At 36.6% G+C, this 23,340-nt stretch overlaps 1 protein-coding gene across 1 annotated transcript in view; it reads right to left on the minus strand.

Moving 5' to 3' along the window:
* The window catches only part of plcb2 (phospholipase C, beta 2), a 44,437-nt gene extending 22,792 nt beyond the window's left edge, over window positions 1–21,645 (minus strand). Inside the window, exons 1-22 of the mRNA XM_017703215.2 lie at window positions 21,562–21,645; window positions 19,725–19,802; window positions 18,262–18,330; window positions 15,086–15,226; window positions 12,455–12,534; window positions 11,416–11,469; window positions 11,229–11,304; window positions 10,187–10,287; window positions 9,834–9,991; window positions 8,740–8,886; window positions 8,214–8,371; window positions 7,276–7,358; window positions 7,083–7,167; window positions 6,132–6,327; window positions 5,731–5,807; window positions 5,478–5,574; window positions 3,708–3,792; window positions 3,255–3,379; window positions 1,194–1,345; window positions 659–823; window positions 369–468; window positions 34–138 (exon numbers count right to left, since the gene is read on the minus strand). Coding sequence (XP_017558704.1) covers window positions 34–138; window positions 369–468; window positions 659–823; window positions 1,194–1,345; window positions 3,255–3,379; window positions 3,708–3,792; window positions 5,478–5,574; window positions 5,731–5,807; window positions 6,132–6,327; window positions 7,083–7,167; window positions 7,276–7,358; window positions 8,214–8,371; window positions 8,740–8,886; window positions 9,834–9,991; window positions 10,187–10,287; window positions 11,229–11,304; window positions 11,416–11,469; window positions 12,455–12,534; window positions 15,086–15,226; window positions 18,262–18,330; window positions 19,725–19,802; window positions 21,562–21,645 — 2,416 coding nt within the window. The remainder of the gene's footprint in view (window positions 1–33; window positions 139–368; window positions 469–658; window positions 824–1,193; window positions 1,346–3,254; window positions 3,380–3,707; window positions 3,793–5,477; window positions 5,575–5,730; window positions 5,808–6,131; window positions 6,328–7,082; window positions 7,168–7,275; window positions 7,359–8,213; window positions 8,372–8,739; window positions 8,887–9,833; window positions 9,992–10,186; window positions 10,288–11,228; window positions 11,305–11,415; window positions 11,470–12,454; window positions 12,535–15,085; window positions 15,227–18,261; window positions 18,331–19,724; window positions 19,803–21,561) is intronic.
* Between the last annotated feature and the right edge of the window lie 1,695 nt (window positions 21,646–23,340).

Here is a 23,340-nt window from a genome sequence, read left to right on the forward strand (position 1 = left end):
TTTAGAATGATTTCAATGTGTGCTTGAGAGTACCAGCAAAAGCAGCAGGGATGTAGTCCTTCACCTCAATGTAGACAAATAAAGCAGGTAGAGTCAGAGCCAAGTTACTTTCACTACGCAGACAAATGTGCTGGAATCCTGCAGATCATACACACAAACACACACACACACACACACACACACACACACACACACACGCACACACACACGCACACACACATTCATCTGTGTATCAAATATACCTATAATACCTGTAAAAAAGAATTATGTACAAACAGCAGTATGTGTGTGTGTGTGTAATTGACACACATCTGTCATACACACTATAACCACACTGTTTTAAGAGCTCTAAACAGCTTTGGACCGACCTGACTGAATGGCATCTATAGGAATGATTCTGTGACCAATGAATTTCCCTCCTTCCTCATAGGCTGCTATCCTGAGAGAAGCCATGTCTGGGCACAGAATCTGTTCACAGAACATTAGAACTGAAACACATACTCTAACTCAAACATGCGCAACTCAATCAGATTTTAAAATGCACATTACTGATTTAGTGCACATCTTTAAAAAAATAATAATGTATTGATTTTTGCACAGAAAAGCTTTTTGTGCTGACAGCATCTTAACAGTCACGTATTCTAGATGGATCACAGACCTTCTCAAACACAAATGGCTCCTCGTTCCACACTGGGTTGATGGCGTTGGGCATTGGGGACCACTTTGTGCGGTTTTTGCGTTTGGGGTCTCCAGGCAAGCCAATGATCTCCACCTCCACTGCTGTCTTGACATTCTTATCAGACAGGAACTGGCCTGAGTAGACCTGGAGGGACACAGATAGGTGGGAAAGAGTGAAAACGTTCAAGAAAACTTTGTGTGGAAGTTAGGAAACATCGCAGGGCAGACACACAAGCATATACATTGACATGTAGGGCCAATTTACCATCTCCAATTGGCCTGATTGTACATTTTTGGACCATGGGAGGAAACCGGAGCACCTGGAGGAAACCCGCTCAGACAAGTGGAGAAAATACAAACACCACACAGAAAGGACCCTGGTCACCGGGCCAGGGAATTGAACCTAGGCCCTTCCTGCTATGAGATGACAGCACTACTCACTGCGTCAAACAATAATGTACAGCGCTAAGTTTATATAGCAGGACATGAGTGGATTAAAGGGTTAACCGACTTGCCTTAATTGTGAGGGTGTTGGCCACAATGGTGTCAATCCTGTCGGTGAAGGGATCAAACTTCTTATCGTTTCTCCGCAGCAGATCATGTTTGAGGAGAAAACCTGTTCTCCCATTAAACTCAAACAGTGCCATGTTCAGCTGCATAGGGAAATCTGTACATTAAACATGAATGACGTTTAGTAGATTGCTCTGTGTTTATTTACTGCTTCCTGTTGACAGAAGTAAAGAATTTGATTATTAACTGCTTTAAGAGTATGACCTCTTGTAGCTAGTAATGTCAGTATGAACAGAGACAAAGAGTGTGAAACTGAAGTACATACTAAATTTAGATTTAAATGTATCTATTTATCTATGCTTGAAATCATTTTAGTTTACAATACCACTCATCTGTTAATGGTCTTAACAGTGAATCATTGAGCAAATGAATTAAGCAAGTAAGTATGGGATGGTTTTTCCTTTTGATTTCTTCAAATGTTGAAGTCTTGTGGGTAAACTCGCAGACTGCCTTTAACAAAAAGAAGAGTCAATTTTTTCCCTCTTAGCATTGTTGACTCTGAACAGTTGAAAAACATTGCCAAGCTAGTTTAAATTTAATGTGAGACCAAATATTCTCTATAGGATTTATATCTGGACCCTGCCCAGCTCAACACCATCAATTAAAACCATTATATTTTGGCCTTTGGGAGTTTGCATTGTACAGTGACTTAGATTGGACTGTAAATGCTATAAGGTTCTCAGAATGCACAGCTGAAGGTACAAAAATGCTTCAGTTGCCTGTAAATGAATATAAATTATATGACATCTACAGTCATATAAGTGATAAGTGTATATAGTAATAAGTGAACACATCCTCTACAGCAAACACACTTGTCGATCATGATGACATGTAAACATTATTAAATTGCATCCTTTGTTGATTCTCTGTAAACTTTTTTCACTTAGTAAATCAACAAAACGTCATTTGAATAGGGGTGCTCAACATTTTTCATAAGACTGTACATGACACATACAAAATGGTTTCCAGGGCGCAGATCTAGCTTTAAATCTGTCTTAATTACAACCCCAATTCCAATGAAGTAAAACATAAATAAAAACAAAATACAAAGAATTTCAAATCCTTTTCAACCTATATTCAATTGAATACACTATAAAGACAAGATATTTAAAGTTCAAATGGATAAACTTTATTGTTTTTTGCAAATATTCACTCATTTTGAATTTGATGCCTGCAACACATTCCAAAGAAGTTGGGACAGGGGCATGTTTACCACTGACAGTGGTTTTCTGAAGTGTTCCTGAGCCCATGTGGTAATATCCATTACAGAATGATGTTGGTTTTTAATGCAGTGCCGTCTGAGGGATCGAAGGTCACGGGCATTCAATGTTGGTTTTCTGCCTTGCTGCTTACTTGCAGAGATTTCTCCAGATTCTCTGAATCTTTTGATGATATTATGGACTGTAGATGATGAAATCCCTAAATTCCTTGCAATTGCACGTTGAGAAACGTTGTTCTTAAACTGTTGGACTATTTGCTCACACAGTTGTTCACAATGTGGTGAACCTCACCCATCCTTGCTTGTGAACGACAGAGCGTTTCAGGGAAGCTTCCTTTATACCCAATCATGACACTCACCTGTGTCCAATTAACCTATTCTCCTGTGGAATGTTCCAAACAGGTGTTTTTTGAGCATTCCCAGTCTTTTGTTGCCCCTGTCCCAACTTCTTTAGAACGTGTTGCAGGCATCAAATTCAAAATGAATGAATATTTGCAAATAACAATAAAGTTTATCCATTTGAACATTAAACATCTTGTCTTTGTAGTGTATTCAATTGAATATAGGTTGAAAAGGATTTGCAAATCATCATATTCTGATTTTATTTATATTTTACACAACGTCCCAACTTCATTGAATTGGGGTTGTATAACGTGTGTCTATAATAATACTTCCATGGTTTATCTTGGATATGCTTTAGAGTAAATTACTGTCAATAATACACAGTAAAACACATACAGTAACACAGCCGGATATGTACTCTAACACCAAGTAAAAGGGCTCTTACCCATGGTCTGGTAGTTTAGTGCCACCATCTGGCAGCCTACATTCCAGAAGGGCTGAGGATTGTAGTTGGAGGAGTCCATGCGTGTTCCTTTCGGGTATATACGGCTCATCTGTCTCTTGTTATATCTGAATTATGGAGTAAAGGAAGCCACTAACATGGCACTAAATGGCAAAAATACAGCAAACCTCATCTCAGCCTCACTGGTTTGAGGGCCCACAATCATGTGACCAGTTAACATCCTAACATCTTTAGGAAGACCTTATGTAGCCACGATTAGGGGAAAACAAACAAGGAAGCTTTTATGTGACAGAGTGAAGGAGCAATACGATTTTTTCACATTTCCTGAACATTGCTGTAGGTAGAATCACATTTGGCTACACTAAAACCGAAATCAGTAGAAATACTCAACAAATTAATAGAAACTTGTTGGTAAATGATGTACTGAAAGGATACTCCACAAACTCCACTGCAGTCTTGCTGATTAGACTCTCACCTTTGGTTTCCACAAAAGAGGAGATCACATAGCTCTTGTTCTTTTCTATGGTTGGAAAATCAGTTATTAGTACAGATATCTGTCATCACAGCTTCTAAAGGAAGCCTAAAACACTGCACAAGCAGAATATGATGAAATAAATCACCATTACTCATGGCATTTATAGATAAGCAATGAGCTGGCAACCTCAAAAAGTTAAATTCATGTGTGCCCTTATCCAAGAGTTCAAAGGTTGAATATGCATTGAGTATATGGCAAGATATATAAATTGCATTATGTTGAGGTAATGATGTCTGTATATTCTGACTGTGCTAATTGGAAACAAGTGACATACAGTATGTACAAAAAAGGCTTAAACACCTAAGCAAATTGTTCAATACCATCTCAGCAGGAATATTCCTTTTTTATACTGCATGCTATATACAGATTTCAGCTATAAAATGTGTGGTTGCAGAATTATATAATTATATTTAAAACAATCCATGATATTCCTAAAAGTAATAACTCACTGTAAAAAAAGAACTTGAAAAAAATACTATTTCTGTTATTTTTCTTTGTTATTTTCCATGTTAGTATTTTATTTGTAGTTATGTTAGTATTTCTTTTCTAATTTTTTTCTAATTATACTAATCATATCATGATGCAAAAATGGCAATATGTGTGTCATTGCACTTCTATTAGAATAAATACAAATTAAATGAAATGAAAGTGAAATGTAACTGTTTTTCTTCTTATTTTTTTTTAAAGGTCTTGATAGCTTGTGAGCTAATTTGAAGAACAAAGTTCCAGGTTTCTTCTGGTCAGCCCCAGACATCACACAGATTTATTAAGTTCCATCCTCAGCACACTTGACAAAGATACACAACGAAGTATTGATTAGCCAAACCATTTACTGGATGATAAGCAGCAGTAACATTTATCATTAAAGCTGCCTGAGTAGGGTGAGGAGCATCATCCTCATCCTAACCATAGACCTTTTACCCTCCTCCTTCTTCCCTGAGGCTGTGACCCTGGTGAACTCCAAATCATCACTTTAACTGCATCTTTGCACTCACTGCACTGTTACTGTACTTTATGTCCTAGCATTATTGCACTAGTCATATTTGCACAGCTAAGATAAGATAAGATAATCCTTTATTAGTCCCACAGCGGGGAAATTCACAATGAATTACTGTATATGTTCACAACGATATACTGTATATGTTTTACTCAGCATACTTATCATTTGACATATGCTGCTCTAGCAGTACATACTACCTACATTTGCATTTTCTCCACTCACTATGTATGTATGTATATTATATTTATACTTGCAACATCTATATTTTGTACTACTCTGTCCTTAATTGTACATATTGTAGGAGTCAATTGTTGGCTACTTTCCTGCACTTTATATTAAATAATACTGTATTTTGCACTTCTGGTTAGATGCCAATTGCATGTCATTGGCTCGGTACTGTGCACAATGACAAAGTTGAATCTAGTCTAATATAATCTAATACTGGTCTGGAGAGATTTGGAATTGTTTAACTGTACATAATTATTTAACTACACATAATGACATACATATTATCATTATGTATTACATTAACTTTATTTATATTTGTATATTAGTATTTTTTGTAGTAAAGAATGCTTGCTGTCCAGACAAACATTTAATTCCAAGCCTAAAGCTTTTGCACAGTATGGCGTGTATGTAAAGTATATAAAAAAGTCCAGACAGGACTCACTCTTAGCATTCTCAAAGGTGATGAACTTGTTTGGCTGTATGTAGTTGACAAGCGCAGACATCTCCTCATATGCTGTTACTTCTTGCCCAGCAGTACCCTGATAAAGGCAGGAAAGTAGAAACAGGAAATTGATTGATTCTTGCCTAAACATAAGGTAAAATGTTGATTACACCCATACAAGAATAAGCACATCAGTGTATAATAGTGGAAGCCAGCAGATAAGCAGTAAAAAGAAGTTGTTACATTACAGTACCTCATCTGAGTTCTTCATCTTCTCCTCATCTTGCTCATCTTGCTCCTCTTGCTCTTCTTGCTCCTCAGTCACCTCACCTTTCAAGAAATGCATCACATAAATTTAAACTGTCAACAGAAGGTGCCTGATGGATCTGAGCTGGCAAAGAACACATTTTGCAAGCAGAATGTGATGACCTAAAGAGTCAATATGGAATATTACTTAATAAAATCTACCTTTGACTAATGTTAGCTAGAAGATATGTAAGAGCATTGTGTTTAATAGCTTTGCTGACATTAGTTTGGCTCAAGCTTCTAAAAGATTAAACCAGAGATATGCAATGACGTACCACCTTATCACAGATGCAGGTGTTTTGATGTTTGTGTGACTGAGGCCATGTAGTCGGTGTGCTGAATTCTTACCTTGGCTCTCCTGATTGGTCTGGGCAGTCTGGTTGGGATCAGCTGAGCTGCAGGGTCCTTGCTGCTGATCCTGACTGGTGGTTTTCTTCACATTGGCCTGGCCTGCTTTAGCCTGAGGTGCACTGTTCTTCTTGTTCTTGATCAGGATTTTTCCCATCAGTTCTGCCGGACTGGGGATCTGTTGGCCTGACTTCAACTGAAAGACATACCCAATGCAATTCATTAGACAAGCTCTCTCACTTAGCAAATCTCCATCAAAATGTATGTTTTACATAGTACCAAATCAATTACCTTACCTTATATCTTGTACCTTATCATGTACCTTAATTAGGATAAAATGTATCTACAATGCTGGATAAAATGTAGATAAAATGTATCTACTTCGAACATGTAGATGCATAATCGCAGGCTGACTGTAACCCATCTCAACCACAACCAGCCAGTCAACCCAATCCATCCCTTGACCACATGACCAAGACTGACCAGATATTATTGAGGTACTACTGAGATAAAATACTGTTATTATTCATTATTTCATAGAGAATGGCTAACATACATTGTGCATGGCAACCAATGATTTACTGTCTTCAACTGTAGACCAGCAAGGTGGACCTACAAAATATCAATGTTTCCAATAAAGTGGCCAGTAAATGTATAGAGTTGTATGCATAAGTTGTATGTTTTGTTGATTTTATCAAAGAAAATATCTACACATCTGCATAATGTCATTTACAATTACTGTTTATTTTCTGCATTCAACATTTTGGGAATGTCCTGTAGAGGACATGTTAACTTCTTTCACATAGAAAATCAACAAAATATTTAACTTGACCAGCAACATTCAAATTTTGCATACAACAGTACAATATACACCACAAGAGATCTTTAGCATTGTAACTCTTTGACTGATATCTTAATCACATCACAGTGCTAACAGTAGATCTCACGTACTGGATACTTCTCCAGGGGTTCAGTGAGTAGAGCATCTCCAAATATTGTCTTACAGTAGTTAGCCATCTTCTCTTGCTGCTTCACTCTAAGTAGACAAGACACAGATATCAGTCAACACATTGCATAAACACAGGAGAAGCACGAAGATATGAAAGAGCAGAATGAGATGTGGTGTATAGTCAAAGTGTCTTACGAATCCACATGGTTCTCAAAGGAGAGGATGACCGGATATTTGGAAGTTTTGAATGCACTCTCTGCTATAGCTTCAATCACATCCTACCACAGAAGAAGGACACACAGTGTCATTGATGTGAAGCACCATTATAGTGCTAATAGCGCCCTCTTGTGGAGGTGTAATGATGCAGAAAATATGTCAATATCAAATGACATATGATGTATCAAACACATATGAGGTTGTTTCCAGATGTTCTGAGACAAGGATAATCAGTACTTGAGTAAAAGTAATGTTACTTTAACAACATAATGACTCAGGTATCTACCTAAAACAACTAGAATAAAAGTACAAAGGCATCAGGTCAACAATCTACTCAACTTTCCTATAGAACTGAAGTGGAACTTCTTATTACATTCAGTCTCTGTATGTGTAGGAGCCAAAGTTTTGAGTTTATCTTTTCTTTTGGGATATATTTGGTTTCAAAACTTTAAAAAGCAAGATGTATGAGTAACAGTAAAGCAGTAAGAAATCAAAAACAAATAAAGAAATGGTTACAATGAAACTAAGGAAAAAGTAAATTACTGTCCACACAAACATACCTGCCTACAAAATTGCTGTTAATTGAAAATACAAATCTATCAATTTTACTTATATATATATGTATATGCAAATGGATTGATGTAACTAATTACTTCCTACCTCTGGCCATCATGTACATTCATCTATACATTTTACACTATCTCTATTGTTCCCTCCAGCTCTCATAAACCACTGAAACTGTCTGTCAAGCCTGACGCTTATTCAAATGACTCATAGCACACCTGCTTTTCCTGCTCTTAATATATGTCTCATACTGACAGGTATTCAGACTGACACCTCTCAGCTTGTGATTGTCATTCCTCCTCTAGCATTTATCCCACAATTACAGCTACCACTCTGATTGGAGAAAATCTGACCTTGAACAGGATCTCGGTTGTCATGGTGAAGCCGTGGGTGATGATTGGCTCCTCCTCTGGAGGTTTGCCCTTCCAGCAATCCAGCTCCAGACAGCGGCAGCCAGCAAGCAGACACTGCCTGTACATCTCCGGAGAGGAGACACCAGAGAACTGACCAGCTTTGCATACACACACAAACAAGCACACGCTGATCAGTGACTTAGCAAGGAAAGCTTCACATTGTATTAGAGCAGAATAGTCCAGAACAAAAAAAGAAGCATGATTTGCATTAGGAGCCTACAGTTGAAGGTCTTTGTTTACTACACAGTGCTGGAGCCTAAAATAACTGACTATAAATAAATAAATGACTGTTTTGTCTATGTTTAACAATACAAATGAGACAACAATTGTCTATTTAACAGGTGTCAGTATTTTAAACACATTGCAGTCAAGAAAAATGTAATAATTTGACCTGTAGGAAAAAATACAACACAAGAAAATTAATTATAGTCTTTAATGCACATGTCAAATGCTGGAGTTGTGTTACCAGTGAGATAGGTGTTGTGTGAAGATTTAACATAGTAGTGCGGGATGGGCTGGTTCATGTCATGACACTGGGCCAGTTTGTCTAACACGACAGGTGACGTCTCAGACCCCATTAAGAAGTAGAGGAGACCCTCGGGGGACATCTGACCTGCAAGAGTGTTGCGCAATGTCCTGATCAGACTTTTATAGCAAATATGCAGTGTTCACAGGCAAAATAAACCATTTTCTACCAGTGCTTGAAGTAAAAAACTCACATTTTTGTTATGGTGTGATCCTTTTGTTGCCAGGCTATGCATATCAGAGACAGGCAGAGCTATTTTGTTTGATTATGGCCGTTTGAGCATCATGTGAGTAATAACATGCATCCTGAGTATTAAGTTTAATACAAACTCCAGTCTTCTGCTGGGAAGATTGAGTCAACTGTGCTTGTGGTTCAAGCAGCAAATTCATAAACATTTTTCCATTGTTGAATCAACAGTGTGTAGTAATGTTAAATTGAACACATTCTATGTATGTATATTATCCACACCAATTCACTTTCAATTCATACTTGTTGGTAGCTTACATCACATTCAGTGTTAAAAAATTGAAGACTGTAAAGTGTTAACAAAGTGTATAATATTAATGTGCTCTGCACTGATGTTCATTTAAAATTAAACAAAGGTTGCTTGTTCACTTAACTCACGTTAACTGTTTATTGCTTTTATTACTTAATGGGGGATAATAAGGGGATAAGGGACTTAATAAGGGGAATTCCTTTGCAATATAAAAAGGTTGAGAAATAAACACAGTCATTTATGGATTGATGTGAAAAACTCTATTCTACAGAAACGTTACAACTTATTCTGAGTTACCAGAGATCTGAAGAGTTTGAAGCCTCTAAAAGCTACATAACAGACAACTATTGCAAGAAATAATTGCTAACAGGTTGCTTGGTGCCTGAGACATTGTTTTATGTTAGTTTTCAGATAGATTTTTGGCTCAAAATGTATTTATTAAAAATCTATTTGAGTGTGGTGGAGACATGCAGCGTGTAGTAAGGCAAAACAGCCCCCACCACCTACACTAAAACATGATGCTCAGTTGTCCACTCACCTCGGTTAGCATTGGAGGACAGCTCATACTTGTCTATCAGAGCCTTCACCTGTTCAGGCCTAAGTGGAGGGTAAAGCTCTTCATTCAGTCGCGAGTCCCGCTGTTTCTCATGCAGAAACTTGGTGAAGTTCTCCTTTGTCATGTAGGGCTTAGCAGAGCTGAGGATAACATCAAACATCATGACGATAACAGGATATCTGCCAACTAACTAGCACAGTTAGTGTTACAGATTCAGTTTTCAGTCTGGAATGTGAGTTTCTCAGTTTTGGTTTGGATATCGTGTTTCCATGCCATCATGCAATATAACAGGCAATAACATAAAGGAGGAATATGAGTACCAGATAGAGACTCACTAGGAGGTGAAGATTTCATAGATCTCTGGCCTTGGACACAGGTTTGACAGGAAAGTCTTGAATGCAGCTTCAGTGAACGCATCAGGCTTTATGTGGTCAAACTAAAAAAAAATGCAACCATTCATAAAACGCCTTTACTGCTTGGTAAAATACTATAACGTATAGTCTCAAGAGACATATCGCTTTTCAACTTTGTGTATGTGTAATATATAATATGATAGAAGTTTCAACAAATTATTTAAGTTAAAACTGCAATATTACAATTGCTTAAAATTGCAATAAACAATTATTCCACCACAAAGTGTTTAGAGCAGGTTATTATTTCCAAGCAGCCATGGACTGCTGAAGAAGAGAAGAAATTTCAGTGGCCATCACTGTACTGCAGTCATTTTATTAACTTTCATATTTTTGTGATATAACAATAAATAATATCACAATACAGCAATGTTTAATGCAAAACACATCACATCATATAAATTATTTTTGCTTGCCTAATTGCCACAGCAGTGATAATGGTAATTTCTATTAGTGTCTCAATCTCCAGGGTTGTGTTAGCATCAAGCTAACAGTGCCACACTGTTTCCCCACTCTGTGGTAAATACTAACATTAACTTTTATTTTGCAGTTTCACAGTGAATCGTCCAGTGGACCTTAAACTGAATTGTAACGGAGGCCCAGTTTACTGTGTTAGTTATCTGTTCAGCATGCTACATTTTAGCCAAGTTGTTTAAAAAAAGCCCTTCATTTGAAACAAAATCAGGTTTTTACTTCATCTGTCAATCTTGGGTGTCCATGCAAACAGCAGAACAGGTGCATATGTGGAGTATTTTACAATGGCTTCAAACAGGGTTCATCCAATTAAATGTTATGACTGGAATGAGTACTGCCTATAATTGTACACCAATATAGTGGCCTATACAGTAGATGGACCTGGTACAGGGTAAAAATGATTCTATATAAGTGGTTGGAGGGTGTTCATTTGGTTATATCAATGTGGGCAGTGAGTATATTTTTACATTAACTATAGCATTAGCTGTCTCACCTTTCCTTTGGGGAAGTGTGCAGCTGCCAGTGCACTCTCCACTCTTTTCTTGTCTGCTGGAAACATCTTATAGATACTGCAGAACAATAATAATATTATAAGACATACAACAGTCCACACAACATAAAACTAAATGCAACATGCATTCTAACACACCAAATACCATAATGTTTTTCCTCTTTCTTACTGTTTAACGGGGATCTTGCCATCTTTGTTGGTGTGCAGCGAGAGGCGAACATACCTGAACCACATGGAAATATAGATGAGATGAAACACATTAACAACCATACCATCCACAAAGTTTGCAGCTTGGCTGGTTTTGCATATGTGAATTGTAAAATAATAATAATATAATCGTCTTCATAGGTGAGAGATAGTCAATATTAATGTTTATAAAAGTGTTTTTGTTCGTGTTTAAATGCTGTTTTTTAATTGCGGTAGTTTAATTTTTGATATGAAGAATGCTGCAGTTGTGTGGTCTGTTTATTTTGGCATAGCAATCTCTGTGCAGAGTTCTGAATATTTTCACAGCAAGAGGTTTTCATCCCACGCTTCTTGTTCCTCATTGCTCACTAGCAGCTCAACACAGAGAGCCAAAAGTGTCCAAATTAGTCTGATATGAGAGTTACAGGAAGAAATGTTTCCTTTGAGTTTCTTGAAATATGTTGATTTCCTTTCCAATGATGTGTGTGTGTGTGTGTGTGTGTGTGTGTGTGTGTGTGTGTGTGTGTGTGTGTGTGTGTGTGTGTTATAGCATTAAATACAGAAACTGTATACAAGCCACATCCCTCATTTTAAATGAGCACATGTGACATGTTAATGTCCTTTCCAATGATGGAATGGCCCCCAGAAAGAGGTTAAAGTACTTTGTAAGTGCTTGTAAGTACACCTGAGCTCTTATGACAAATATAGTAGTGAAACATAACTGGGAATTTTATATATATATATACATGCTCATTTAAAATGAGGGATGTGGCTTGTATACAGTTTCTGTATTTAATGCTATAACACACACACATACACACACACACACACACACACACACACACATATATATGTGTGTGTGTGTGTGTGTGTGTGTGTGTGTGTGTGTGTGTGTTATAGCATTAAATACAGAAACTGTATACAAGCCACATCCCTCATTTTAAATGAGCACATGTGACAGGGTCACATGCGTCTTCTCAAAATTATGGTAAAACAAATTTCATGACCTTTTGCTTTCTTACAGTTTATCTAGAAAGACTTGTCTGCAGACATTGGCCCTCTGAGGGTTGTAGGCAATGGCCAGGATGTCATCAGCCCAGTTCTAGACAGAGAAACAGCACAGATTAGTTTCTGAGGCCTTAGCCTTCTGTATGTCTGCTATTTATTCATGGTAGGAAAACAGATAAAGTCATTTCATAACAGTCACTTCATAAGAGAAATGCACAATAGTCATGTTGATCAACTGGGACATCAGTCTAAAACTCAGAGCCCGAAGCTCCAGCAGAAAAGTTCTTAGCAGCATCGCATCACTACCATTTCTCTCTGTTCTCTCTTTCAGCCAACAGAGGGCATAAGGTATGCATTTGCTTTAAAGAGCCCATATACTGCAGTTTTCTGTTTTTCCTTCCCTGAAGTACAAAAAAAACTACAATTATTGTGTGGTTTTATTTACCAAAACAATTAGAACTCATTTTCACCTGACCAGTTTCTGACCTATCATTATCTCATGAACAGGCTGATTTAGGTTGTATAGAGTCAAATGTAAAAGTTTGAACAACCTTAAAAGATTTGTTGATTTCAGCATTTTTTTTATGTATAAACATATTCTTTTCAAAAAAGCAATAAGAGTAGTCTGGCTAACCAGTGCCACATACAACAGCCTCCATTTACTGTTAGCACTGAAAGCATTGTGGGTTCCTTCAAAGCCACGTGGCAACATTGATCTGCACCAGTGAGCCGGATATTGGAGTCATAAACTCATAAACTGCATTTGCCTAGCCTCAGCAACCACGGCTGCTTTGTATAGAGCATTACAGCTAATAAATTAGCAGCTGTCCTTGGGCCTGGTGTATGACTGTCAAACAGTGACGAATATGAATTTAAGCGCTTTGATTGGAGCTAATTAAACTGCCATGATTTATGAAGGTCTGGACAGCGCTGTGTTGAGAGTTGTTAGGTTTATGTTTCAGAAAAAGATGCAAAGATAAGATACAGACGTCTGACATCATCAATCATCAATCAGTGCGGTTACATGCACTTAATAATCTCATCTTAATCAGATTGCTGCAGTTATTTATTATTCAAACACTCATGTAAACAGCATACTCAGATTTTTTAGACCACAGTAAGGTAAATCAGATTAAGAAATAGCTCAGTAATCAGATTTCTCAGTGCATGTATACTCTTACTCTGATTTCTTTCAGATTACACAGTCTGCACATGTACAAAAACGTTACGTTAAACAGCAAACAACACAACACTGCAACCGTGAAACGGCGACAAAGCACTTGTGGAACAAATATGAAACCAGCTACATACTGTAATGAAGGATTTAATCTTCATCTTCTAAATGATGTATGTTCATATTTTCAGGTAAAATGGCCCAATGTATTAAAAAAAAAACCCACCGCATGAAGTTTGAGTTTTGTGTTATGTTTTCGTCACATCTTCTTCTGTGAGTTTATTGGCTAGCTGCAAAGCAGAATTCCAGTTATTGCCTGACTCATGTAGGCATGGAATTTCTCATTATCCAATTACCTAGGTGCATGCAAATGTGTTGATTGGATTACTGACAAACTCTGATTGTTAAGTGAATGTAAACACACTTACTGAGTCCACCATTATTCATACACAGTCATCAACCACTTTTATTAGGAACACCTGTACACCTACTCTGCTCTTATACAGTTATGTAATTAGCCAATCATGTAGCAGCAATGCAATACATAAAATCATATAGATATATCCAAAAGCTTCAGATAATATCAGATAATATCAACCATTCGAGTCACATTCACTTGACTGCAAAAAAAGTGTGTTTCAGTAGTGACAATTAATTTTACACACTGATGTTCAGACTTTGAGACACATTTATTTTAAAACAATGACCTCTATCTGTTTACCACGAGGCAATGAGATACAGGGATGCAGTCTAACTTCCTGCTCTAAAATGCAGGGGTGTGGCTAAAATAAGGCTCCATGTATAGACCAAAAGTCTTTCAGTAGTGACATGAAAATGTGGAACAGCATTTTCTGAATAAAACTTCTTGTTTATTTAAAAATTAAACTCATGGTAAATCTAAATCTTTCAACTTCACTTTAAAAGAAATCCAAAAGACCTTTAAAAACATTTTAAACAATGTAAATATTATTTAAATTTAAATATTAAATTTAAATATAATTTAAATTTAAATTTAGGGCTTAGGGTTTGGGACAACCACCTCCTAATACATAGTACCCAGTAAATTATGGTTTTGTATATATTCAGGCTATTAATATCTCTATTCATGGCTTTGGTTTAAATAGATCATAACATAATTGTAAATATCTAAAGTCTGAACACTTATTTGTATGAACTAATTTAGTAGAATGGTCCATATATGTGGGGGTATACAGTATATTACTATTTATTATTGAAACCAAACAATATTTCTCACAATTTGCGAATACAAGATGATTCTCTGATCTCTCTCATAAACATACATACTCACATACATACACACCCCTCACCTTTCCCATGGCACCTCATAGAGACATAGTAGGAGGTCAAAGGTCAAGTCTAAAATGTCACTAAACTAGCTGAGTAAAGGGATATTCAGATTAGGTCTAACTGCTTATCACAGTGAGAGGCATTAAAGTGGGGAAAGTCTTACCTGGACTACTTTGTCTTTGGCTGCAAAGAAGTTGTGGTAGGTGAGATTGACCATGTCAGGGCCAGACACTATGGTCAGGGCTTTGGCCAAGTGATTACTGTCGGGGAAGTCCATGTTGAACACATTACGAACTTTGGGTTGCTGTTAACAGGGCAAAGGCATCACAGACACATGAGTAAACTACGAATGTGAAATGAAAGGCTTCTGACTTCCATATGAAAGACATGGCTGTGTACATGATTATGTGAATGAGTAGACATATTTATTTTAATGTGTTTGCTTGTCATTAAACAACACAGTGAATCCAAGATCATTTTTCCATCAGAGAGTCAATATTCAATTAAGCTTAAATGTTAATTTACATATTCACATTCAGAGCATGTAATCATTTAAAGTGGAACAGGCCAGGCCTTGAGGTTCAAATTCAAAGACCTAACGGCCTTTAACTGTAATGATCTGTAAGGACTAATGTTCTGTCAAAGACATTAAGGGCCAGAATAAATAAATGCCCCACTCATGTCTACAGTGTTTATGACAATATGGAACATTTCCATTTACAGAGTTTGACAAAACCAGATAAATAAAAATATCAACAGCACAATGTTGTGGTAACCATATTTTGATGTAATTAATATTTAGTAATAAGGACACCCATTACACAGTATGTTCATATCATTAACTCATAATTTATAAGATGTGATTTTATTTAATAAGTTTATTACATTAGCAAATGTGTCTATTAGGAGTATAATTACTGCAAACGCTGCTGTCTATCTTTCCATCTGGCTCCTGAAATCACTATCACACAGTCACAGCTTCAAGTGTTTAAACTCTAAATGCCCTCGACTCTGCTTTTCATATGAAGGACATCTGTGAGTACAAACCATGCCCAGCAAGCAAATCTGACTTAATGCAAATGTTAAACAACACAAGAGAGCACCAGCAGTTTGTGAATCTGTATGTATGTGTGTGTGTGTGTGTTCCTTCACCAAAGGAAACACATATGTTTGAAACTAAGGCCGTGGACACAACTCTTTGCCTTCACTGGAGACATCCAGTTTCAGGACTGTACATACAATATTCTCACTTGTGCTAAGAGCAATAAATTCTGTGAAAACTGTCAAATATTTACATGTTCGAGTATTAACTAGAACATTCTGTGACATTAACACAAAATCTGCTTCATTTCAACAATTGAACAGAAAAACCTTTATCATTTTTGGCTTTGTTTTTATTTTCATATTTGCAGTACTTTATAAATTGTGTTTAATTATTTTGCTTTTTAATAAAACTCAATTTAAGTGTTACAAGATAAGGAAATGAACTGTTAAATAATTGTTTTTTCGCAAGCTGCTAATCCTATCCATTCTGGCACCCCTGATCTGGCACTGTTTGAACAGCAGTGAGTGGTGCAGAGAGTGGAAACAATGTCTTTTTAACCGTCATCTTTACAATGAAAATAGCTCTTTGCTCAACTCTTGTCAGTGGACCTGGGAGTGGAGGCTGCTCAAATCGGTTTCCTGAAGCAATATGTTAAACCCAGGCTGATCATTTTCCTACAGGTCTGGGCAGCTAGCTAGCCAGCAAACTTTCATTTATTTATTTATTTAGTAAGCTTACTTGCTAGCAGTCCAGTGAATCTGGAGCTGTCAAGCAACATAAAGTGAAGAATATTGCTACCTTGGAATGTGATGACTTTATGTGCAGAAATAGGCAGTTTATGTAACTTTAAATTGGGTGCCATTAGATTTGTCTTTGAAAATAGGCATCCAGTACTATGATAAGGAGTGCAAAGCTAAAATGAAGTGGATATTTTGGAACAACACAGAGTTTTTCCATTGTGCTGCAAGTAAAGCTCCCATCACAACTCAGTTGTTTAGATTTTAACATAATTGCTCTCGGAAGCCTCTAGTGGCTTGGGCCCTGGGCACACGCCCATAAAACCAAACATGAAATGATCCCATCATGGGATCATGGGACTAAAAGTGATAAATGTGTCGTTGTCTGTTTGTTGCAGCTCTAGAAAGTAACGCCAAAAAAGATCACAGTTGCGCACATGCAAAAGAACTTAATGCATAGTGTCTATATAAATTCATTCAAACGTCCCTATGATCATGGTAAGTGGTGTCAATTATGTAATTTGTGAACTAGTCTCACTACATCCCTGCTGATAATAGTTACCTTTAGAGTCCAGTAGTTTGCTGTTGGACGAGTAAAAACCCTTTTAGAAAACTGTCAAATGGAATCAGTCCCACGTCACATGTTAAGCCATTAGAATCCTTTACTTGGCACCAGTTCTGAAATCAGCAACCATACAATCCTTCTGGTGTGGATTAATTGTGGGTTTTTTCTCTTAATAAAGCAGAAAACGCTATTAATTGCTAACAGAGAATCGAGTGCTGATGGAGATTTCTGTGGAGAAAATCTTTTCTGTATATTTTACAAAGTTCTAATCTTTCCCATGCTGATTTTGTTGTTTTATTTTTTTTTCACAAATGGTGAACTTTTTCACTAATTGGGATGAATTATGTTTAGAGGTGATATATGTATATAGTTTTATTTTACTACTGCAACATTTTAATTTGGGCAACATTGTTTAATTTTTGAACAAAACCTTGTTGGTCCAAAATAATAACTTTACAAGAAAAGGAAGAAACACACTTTACTTTTTTAAGGTAAGTCAGTGAAACCATTTTGGTCCATTCATCATGAAATTTATACATAATGTAAGGGACAAGAGGCATTTTTAAATTATGTGTAAAACTGAAAAATGGACAGCAGTGATGTGTTACATTTTACATCCCTCATTTTTGTCTCTATTTTCAAAGGAGGTCCTCTCTTCCTTCCATAAACACTGATTCCCCACAGCAGTTCTCAGGGGAGGACTCACAGTGTGCAAGTCATTTAGTCTTCCAATGGATGACCTGATCAATAATTCTCTCTCTCTCTCTCTCTCTCTCTCTCTCTCTCTCTCTCTCTCTCTCTCTCTCTCTCTCTCTCTCTCTATATATACATGTGAGCATGTAATGTGATCACAGCATTAGATCATGACATTGTTCTTCTGAACGCCAATGTTTGTCAGGCAAATTTATACAAATACTTCAATTAGAAACTACTAGATATTGTAAGCGCATATGAAACAACATTTGTATACTTCAAAATAATATGTTATTTACTTTGGGCAGTTTGGCATATTTCCCTGTTCTTGTGTCCCGAATGGTTGTAACGTCCAGGAATTCCATTTCCTATAATAAAGAGTAATAATGCAGTCAGACTAAGAACATAATATGATGATCTTAGATTAAACTAAGCGAGAGTAAAAGAACATGTCAAATGCAGCAATGAGAAGGACAATCAAGTGTAAAAATCAAATATAAATGACCTCATCCCCATGGAAAGAATTTTATCATGTGGTTGTGGGCAGATAGTAGTTTAGTCATTTGATCATTCACACATTATCATATTATGGACATTCTTCAGTATTCTGGACCAGTAGTAAACAGCTTTCCTGTTCTGGATGGCCCAGACTCCATCTGCTTTAAGTGGAAATTTGAACTGCTTATTTGAGCAGGTTTACTCTTAGCAGCAGACGCTCCTGATGTTCCATAATGTGCAGATTTTTTATGAATGTATAATGCTAACGTCACTGTGAATCATGAAGATGCAGTAAACACTCTAGCACTGTCCCGCCAGCAACACCTCAGATAACAGAGAGAGAGAGAGAGAGACAGAGAGAGAGAGAGAGTCAGTGAGTGAGGGCAAGTGAGAAAGAGCACAAGAAAGAGAATGAGGAAAGAGAGAGACAGAGAGAGAAATGCAGGCAGAGGGAGAATGTGAGTGAGAGCAAGTGAGGAAGAGAGAGAGAGAGAGAGAGAGACAAAGAGAGTGTGTGATAGTGAGAGAGACACACAAAGAGAGAAAAAGGGAGAGAGAGAGAGAGAGAGAGAGAGAGAGAGAGAGAGAAAGGGAGAAAGTGAGGCAGAGAGAGAAAGGGGGGTGAGAGGGAGAGAAGGGAAATGAGACAGGAAAAGGGGGTGGGAGAGAGAAACAGAGACTGAAGAAAGACAAAGATAGAGTTAGAAAGAGAAGACAGAGAGCAAAAGAGAGAAAGAGTCCAAAGAGTGAGAATGAGAGAAAGAGAGATAGAGAGAGAGAGAGAGAGAGAGAGAGATAGATAGAGAGAGAGAGAACCAAAATAAAGGAGTGAGACAGAGGAGCAAAGAGTATGTAGGGGAAAAAGTTTTTTCAGTTGAATGATATGAATGATAAAATCCTTAAACCCTGTCATGTGTGAGCCCACAGTTCAGTTCCTCTATTACTTACAATAGACTAATAATCTACATCAGGCGCAATTTCTGAATAATACAATGATTAATAACTTCATTATAATACTGCATTATATATATATATATATATATATATATATATATATATATATATATATAACAACATTAATCATGTTTCACAACATGTGATTATTAAAATTAACATTTTATAAAAATGTAATTGTACGAATGTACAAAATATAAAACAGTCAAACAGAGAAAACAGACAGTGCGAGGAATCTTTGAGTGGCTATGTTGCCTTTTAAGCTAGTGAGATTTAGGTTGTAGAGTTCTAAGAAGATCCTCCTGCTTACTTTGCTCTGGTTGATCCAGTACAGGTAGAATCCCTTTGGGTCCATCTTCATGGTGACATGCGAAGTGCGTGAGGAGTCCTGAAATCAGACAGCAGTGCTAATTTTATTTCAGGGGAAAACGAAAGTCAATCAGAGCAGAGCACTGCATTGATTCTACTGTACCAACAATGTCTGGACTATTTCTATTGGTTTATTCATCATAGAATTTGAATGGCAGTTGTAATTTTTATTGTCAGGTTTTAAAAAGAAGTAAATAAAAAAGTTATTTCATACCACAGCAACTATATACTGTACTGTGCAAATGTTTAATAAGCACATTGTTTAACCCCTTAAATGGTCAGGGCAGGCCCAATGTTTTATTACACACTTATGTAACCTAAGAATAGATCAATCAGTTTGTATTAAAGTCCTGGTAGTTACTGAATAATAAGCTTTAGTATGTAATAAGCCTGAGAAGGCTGAAAACCATTTATTGTAGAAAAAGGTGCTTGTACAAGCATCAGATATCATTAGAGTACATGCAAATAATTAGAAATGCAGTAAAGAGTAACAACAAATGCTTATTTTTGAAAAAATACCTTCTTATAGTTAAGGTGAAAATAAAGTTCAGTTTTAGATTTTGAACACATTCACACGTATATAATGTCTACTTTTATTAGTATTATTTATATTTATTCAAAATATTAAAGTTTTCCTGACCAAATAAACACTTGTTGCCAATTAATAAGCTTTTTAAGTAAACTTAAAAAGTTTCTCTTCATATAGGTGCCTGGCCAAATTATATGTGTTTTGTTCATCTTCTAAGTGAAAGCCAGCAAATACACATTGTGCATGTATATGCTTTATTAACCTCTTATTCTCCAGGGTATATTTAGGTGTTTCCATCTGAATTTACATGACCAAATCATAGGACAAATTATTCAGTAACTGCATGAAATAAATGTATATTCATTCATTTATTTATTTATTAATTTTTGTAAACGTTCACCTCAAATGAACAGATAATGTGTTTTATGATCACACATTGCTATCTGCTTACAATTTACTGCTGAAAGCCAAAAATCTTAGAAACTTTGTATTATTTTGTTTTTTAAAAATGTATGGAGCAGATCACTGACAGAGACGCCATCTGTTTATATTTTATAGTCCAGATTTGTGGTAAAATGGGTCGACTTTCATTAGACAAAAAATGTGAGCTCACCTGCTTCTATTATAAGGGTTTAAAATGACATTACCCATCTATTTTACTTGAAATAAGACAGTTACAGCTCTCATTTGACACACACTTTTTGAATATAGCCTATGAAATGTAAAAGTTATGAAGAATATGACAAAGTGCGTTTTGGAACCACCGGTGGTCTCAAGGAGTTGAGGAGGTTAAGTCAAGTGTGCTGGAGAATTGTAACAAATGTAGAATATATTTATAGGACATGGGAGATTTGAACATTTTTCTAAGATACCTAAGACGTTTGCACAGTGCTGTATGTACCTGGTATCTTTAGGTTTTATACTATGCTATGAAAGATCGTCATGGTCAGTGAAGACATTTTTAAAACTAGAAAGCTATGGCTCCAGCAGAATTTAAATATTCATTTACTTCATTCATTCATTTGGTTCCCAGCAAATGAAGCAGAACAATAAGATCATTTTGCCTTTCATTTGAACACCTGGTTTCTCCTCTATTTGCAAAGGCAAAAGAAGTCGCCAGCTGGACACAAGCCAGAAATGCCACGTGAGTGTGACAGCCAAAACTGTCCTGCTAAACTTCCAGGAAACTGAGCAAAGCCTTCTCTGGAAGGTCATATCTGATTATGAAAATGGCAGCTTGAAAACTCACCTCTTTCCATTTGGTGAACCTCTCTCCTTTGATCAAATAGTCTTTGACCTCAGGCTCTTTCAGAGTGTAGCGTTTCCTGATCATTTTGGCCTAGTCAGCTCAGCGCTCGGTGATGGTGCATCAGGGCGGATGTGCACACTGACAGCTGTGGACGCTCAGGTGACTCTACTAAAACTACCTTGCCTTCAATATGCATTGCAAATGAGTGCATTGTGGGAGGATCCAACAGTGATTGGGAACAAAAAAGGGCCTTTCTAGACAGTTTACAAGAGCTTCAACCCTTGAAAGCTCACTGTGTTCAAAAGCTTCTGTAAATTACTGTGTGAAACTGATATGTAAATAAGATAGGAGAATGAGGAAGTGATGTGTGGGGCCACATATAAAAGCCCTAAAAGTTTAAGGGCTTCATTTGATTAAACAAAAAAAGTTTTAGAAGGTGGGCAGAAGCCAAAATAGATGATCAAGAAATATTAGGGCATGGGCGATGATAATACAACAAAAAAGGGTTTGAAAAGTCCTACCTCCTTTGTCACACTTTCAGTTCAAGCTACTTAGCATCTACAGCATTTGTGTTAACAGACTATAAACCACAAAGGATACAAAGGAAACAGAACACCTCAAAAATATTACTCACATATAAACAAAGAACTGACCGTGTGAATGTTGGTCAATTTAAATTAAAAAAAGATTCTGGAAACACTATTTATAATAATCAGGCAAATGTTTTCGTGACCAAACAGTAAAGCAGTAGGTTTTCATTTCTAATAAGGAAGAGGTTTGAGCTAAGAAGCTGCCCGCTTTAGATGAGCAAATGCTACAGCTAACACTGGAGCTAGACAGAGCAGAGGAGGTTAGTGAGAGGACTCGTAGGATGATGCACTACACAGAATGTTTCTAATCATAAGTATGAACACTGTGGAGTCCTGTTTAATCTGACTGGTTTGTTAAGCTAACTGTCAGCTGCTAACTTTGGGAAAGCAAACTTAGGTAACTTAGCTAACTTTGAACATATTACATAAAACATGTATTAGGAAATACATTATCCCAAATGAAGTTTAGCTGTAAAGCCAGCATAGGTCTGCCTGTTCACACCTTAAAATTACAGGTTTATTATTCAGTATCTGTTTAGGCTACAATGCAACCTGGCTGAGTTATTCTTAGGTTATAGAAGGGTATAGTAAAACATTGGACCTGCCAGTGGGCCCTGGCCATTTAAGGGGTTAAGGGACTTAAGATTTCTGCATAATTTAAAATTAAAACGTAAATAAAGTCATTCAGAGTTGTCTGATCCTAAATAGTTTCATTGTAGAGAAACTTGCTGACCCAGAGTTTTTATTTGTAATGTTGATAATGGTAAAATAGTGGTAAATCCGAAAGAGTACGTTTTCTTTGCGGACTATGTTTCCTCATAACTCCTTGCCTGCATTACTGTGTTTACAAATACCAAAACTTTATGTAAAACCATCACAAAACATCATACATGTAATAATTTCATGTACTAACTTTCTATAAGTCTTTAGCTTTAGAAATTAAATGAAAGCAACTTCATCTCCCATTAGGATATTGCTTGAATTAATGTTCTTTGCTGACACTTTTTATCGCTTCAGCCCTATTTGTACATTTAATATTAGAGAAAGATAACCTATGTAAACATAAAATGCTGTTTTCAAATGGTGATTTCATTTATTGAAAGAAAATACTATCCAGCCCTACCTGGCCTGTGTGAAAACATAATTGCAATATAACTACTATATCAACCAGTTAGCCAAATTCACCTGA

This window comes from Pygocentrus nattereri, chromosome 10 (assembly GCF_015220715.1).
Source record: "Pygocentrus nattereri isolate fPygNat1 chromosome 10, fPygNat1.pri, whole genome shotgun sequence".
Taxonomy (NCBI): domain Eukaryota; kingdom Metazoa; phylum Chordata; class Actinopteri; order Characiformes; family Serrasalmidae; genus Pygocentrus; species Pygocentrus nattereri.